Source organism: Opisthorchis viverrini (assembly GCF_000715545.1).
Source record: "Opisthorchis viverrini unplaced genomic scaffold opera_v5_43, whole genome shotgun sequence".
Taxonomy (NCBI): domain Eukaryota; kingdom Metazoa; phylum Platyhelminthes; class Trematoda; order Opisthorchiida; family Opisthorchiidae; genus Opisthorchis; species Opisthorchis viverrini.
The window spans coordinates 952325-956176 of NW_008751699.1; the positions used below are offsets into that span (position 1 = coordinate 952325).

The 3852-nt window shown below is 43.3% G+C and overlaps 1 protein-coding gene across 1 annotated transcript in view; it reads right to left on the bottom strand.

Moving 5' to 3' along the window:
• The window catches only part of T265_03154 (hypothetical protein), a gene marked incomplete at both ends in the record, with an annotated part of 84239 nt that overhangs the window by 1941 nt on the left and 78446 nt on the right, over window positions 1-3852 (bottom strand). The window contains 3 exons of the mRNA XM_009167567.1: window positions 268-603; window positions 1829-2173; window positions 3330-3569. Coding sequence (XP_009165831.1) covers window positions 268-603; window positions 1829-2173; window positions 3330-3569 — 921 coding nt within the window. The remainder of the gene's footprint in view (window positions 1-267; window positions 604-1828; window positions 2174-3329; window positions 3570-3852) is intronic.

The following is a 3852-nucleotide window of genomic DNA, read 5'->3' on the forward strand; positions in this document are numbered from 1 at the left end:
TATATATATATATATATATGAATTTCATGCAGGAGATTCGGCGCCACGGGTTGTGCCATTTATGAATTCAGTTCGGTAAAGTACAAATTGTGATGACACCATGATCGCAATACTTCGATCGGGGATCCTTTCTCGTCAGTCGTCTAAGGTCCGGTTCCGTTTGTCTGTAAAACCAGATGACCACCGGTTGTCTTAGGATGAGCGAGGAATTAAAGCGTTAGATAGCAAGAGATATTGAACCCAATGAAAAGGCAGGAACCAACGTACCTGTTCAATCCATATCAGGGTTAACTCTGGTAGATAGACCAGACTGGGTGATTCTGGTTGGCTTGGGGCCAGCTGATCCGACTCAAACACAGCGCCCTCAAGTTTGAGCTTGGCGATACGAATAGGGATATGCCCCTCAGACAATGTGGAGCTCTGGTTTGATTGTCCTGGCCACGCACAAACCAGCTTGAGTGTATCGATTGCCACACCAAGTTGTCGGGCTGTCTGCTGTCGCACAGCGTTCAGGAAGGTTGTTGGTCTGAAAAGATCGGCCAAATCGATTGGCGGGGAGTTGGCCCGCAAAAATTGTTTCGTTTCAGCCAACTTCATCAGGTTCTGTGTATATGGAAGAAAATAAAGTGCTATATAGAATCGTACAAGTTTCACCGATTCAAGTTATGTGAATACACATTTGTTTAAGGAGGAAGAACCTCAAGTAGCAGTAAAGCCGTCGGAGTGCCCACCATGACTTCACATGGAAATGAGTTTCAGATATATTAACTGACGGGTCCCTCGTGAACGGGAAGGAGAAGTATCGTCTCCCACCCCTCTACAACTAGTATTAGTAACCAAGCTGACCGAGATAACATATGCTAGTTCTACAGCTAATCCTTCGAGGTTTTCGAAATGGGGACTTTATTGGAGCTAGAACGATGCGAACAGGAACAGCAAAAGAAGAGCGTTTTGAAGGAAAATGTTTGCCAAGGAAGTACTCAACATTTACACTCTGAAACTTTCATTTCTCTAGAAGTGTTGATACAAAAGTGTGCAGTCCGTCGCTCTCAGTGCGTGGTCACGCGCACTCCTCTGTCGCCTGGGGATGTAAATTATCAACTGGAATCACTGTATCTGAGTGAGTAGCTTGTAGTGAACGCGCGGCAGTTTCTGAGAAATATCTTTTCCATCATGACAAGGAGACAATCACAATTACCGAGAGTCCCGTGGGAAATGAGTCCTGTTTCGTCCTCTGTCTGGCTGGATTGCTTGGAATTTATGTGGTAAATGTGCGGTGTAATCCACAAAATGTCACTGTTCATCATCATCATTGTCAGCTGTAATAACCGCGTACTCGTCGTACAGTGGTTGCAGCTGCCGCAGTTTCGTTCACCGGTGATTTGGGGGAGGGGGCAGGTAGCTGCGCATTGCAGGCGCGAGCTGGTAAGTTGGTGCATAAGTCCAGCACTGTCGGTGGCTGTCACTGTTCACACAGTCTGAGAGGAGTCTTCGCTTCGACAAGTCCAAGTGCTTACAAAAGCACCGCTGTTTTCGAAAAAAAAATGGATGTAGCAGCCACTGGACGCTATGATTCATTGTTGAACCTTAATCAGAAGCAGAGATAGAGAGAGCCGCTAGTAGGTCGGGAAATTTTTTAGTCTTCCTGTTTTATTCTAAGTGACGTTTTTTGCTAAAATATGATGGTAAAAGTGTGTAATCCAGTGTGAGAAACTCCTGCATGGGTAGAGTTAGAAGCCTGAATATCTTGAGAAAAATATCAGGCGGAGTAGCTTATTAAAATATGACTATTACAAATTATCCGACTGACTATCCTTTGACACCTCACCTGAACTGCAATTGCCTTGGCAACAAGATCACGTAGAAATGAAACGGGATCTTCCGGGCCTTCAGGCCATTCAGCAAGCCATGAGTCTGGTGTCTCTCCGTGTAACAAGCTCTCTGCTAATTGACGAAGCGCTGTAGTTAGTAGTTGAGTTCCTCGGCAGGTACGCGACAATCCAGCAAGTCCAGCATGCACTGTGTGAACCAAGTGAAGCGCATTGTTAAGCTCCAGTCGTAGGAATTCAACTACCGGGCTTTCTTTACTAATACCACTCAGTGAAGATGTTTTCAATGTGGTTGACATTGCAGAGCGTAGTTTACTGGACTCTGGATTCGTTGATGCTGAACGCTGAATGCAAACACCGGAGTGAAAATAAATCATGATCGTGAATCTGCAACTGACTGTCAACTGTACTGACGACATAATCAGTAGTACATAACCACACATGTAATAACACTCGATTTTTACTGACTGTCAACTGTACTGACGACATAATCAGTAGTACATAACCACACATGATAATAACAATCGATTTTTTTGACTAAGTGAAGAAAAATAAAAGCCTAAGTAACTGGTTCTGGCCTAGGACAAAGAAAAACATCAGTGAGGGACCATTTATAGTGTGACGAACTGCATTACAAACAAGATATAAGAAAATAATTAGAGTAGAGCGAAACCACTTTGGTTATCGGCGTACGAGATATAGGGGAGCTTATCTACTCGTTACAATAAAGTACTGATTCTGAATACAATAATTGAATTCTCACTTCATTTCAACGGAATATGCTGTTTTAAGTACGAGCTGGAGTTTATCTTTCACGCTCGAAAGTGGGCTTGTGTACATCCTATTGCTTGACTAACAAAGTGCTGAAAAACCATCAAACACGAGAATATCCCGTCACTTTCTACTTCTATTCTAGCTCGTTAGGTCTTACGTGCTGAGAATGAACGCCCTCTTAGCTGACCTCTGTCACTCTACACATGATTGTGTAATGTGGGTGGCATGTGCCTTCGTTTGTTGTTGTGTTGATTGTGATGCGTCGGATTGTTCAATAAGAACGAGGTCGAGAGTTTGGCCTGGAACATTTAAGGGTGCCACACGACTTCACAGTTTCTGTTCCATTACTGAAATCTTGATTCACTGTGTTGAATAAAATGCATCGTTTTGTTTTTCTCTGCGGAGGGTCGTTAGGCGCTGAAATTTTCCGTCCTGATCGCTGTGGGACCGACTTTTGGTCATTCATCAACGCTACCATAGATTTACCGAGGAAAAGCTTTGCTGCTGAATAGAATGATTTTTTTGTAGACATTGTTGAGTAAACTGATGGCAAATCCCAATAGATGCAACTAAACAAGAGTAGATACTAAACACTCTTCCAACCTTTAGTGTGTTGCCTTATTCTGAATGTCTGCAACGTTTATCTCTCGGATAAGTGGGATGAAACAAGAGATGCGAAAACAACAAATCTCACAACGAAAAAGTTGGTATGAACTTCATTCATACTTGCAACAGAGGTGCCCCTTGGTTTAGCTTTTTCCACAATACCAAGATGGGTCCTAGCTCTTGACTCCATAGAACTTTGTCAAATTTACTAGTTTTTCCAACCGTTCTACCAAGTAGTCGAAGTTGTGCAATCACTCGATTGGCCGCGGAACGTTGAGCGCTACGGTCGATGTTGGTGGGCAAGTTGAAATTACTCGGCTGATCGTAATCCGGCAACGATTCAATCAGAGTTGTGTAATCCTGTGTTAGATATGAAAGGAGGATAGATAATTACATAAACGTTTATGTATGCTTGACAGCGATGGAAATGAACAACCGTTTTAATCATAAGACACAGGAGGGGGCTTTAAATAATGGGAGCTAATGACGGCTCAGCGGTTAAAGCATCATCATCATCATCAACGACAGCATGACATCAGTGCTCAACACCGATGCTTCACTGCCGTACAGCCATGACTTATTTGAAAGCCTTATTGTAAAGAAAAGAATAAAGGTGGATGGGGGAGGGACTTAGTGCTAGCTT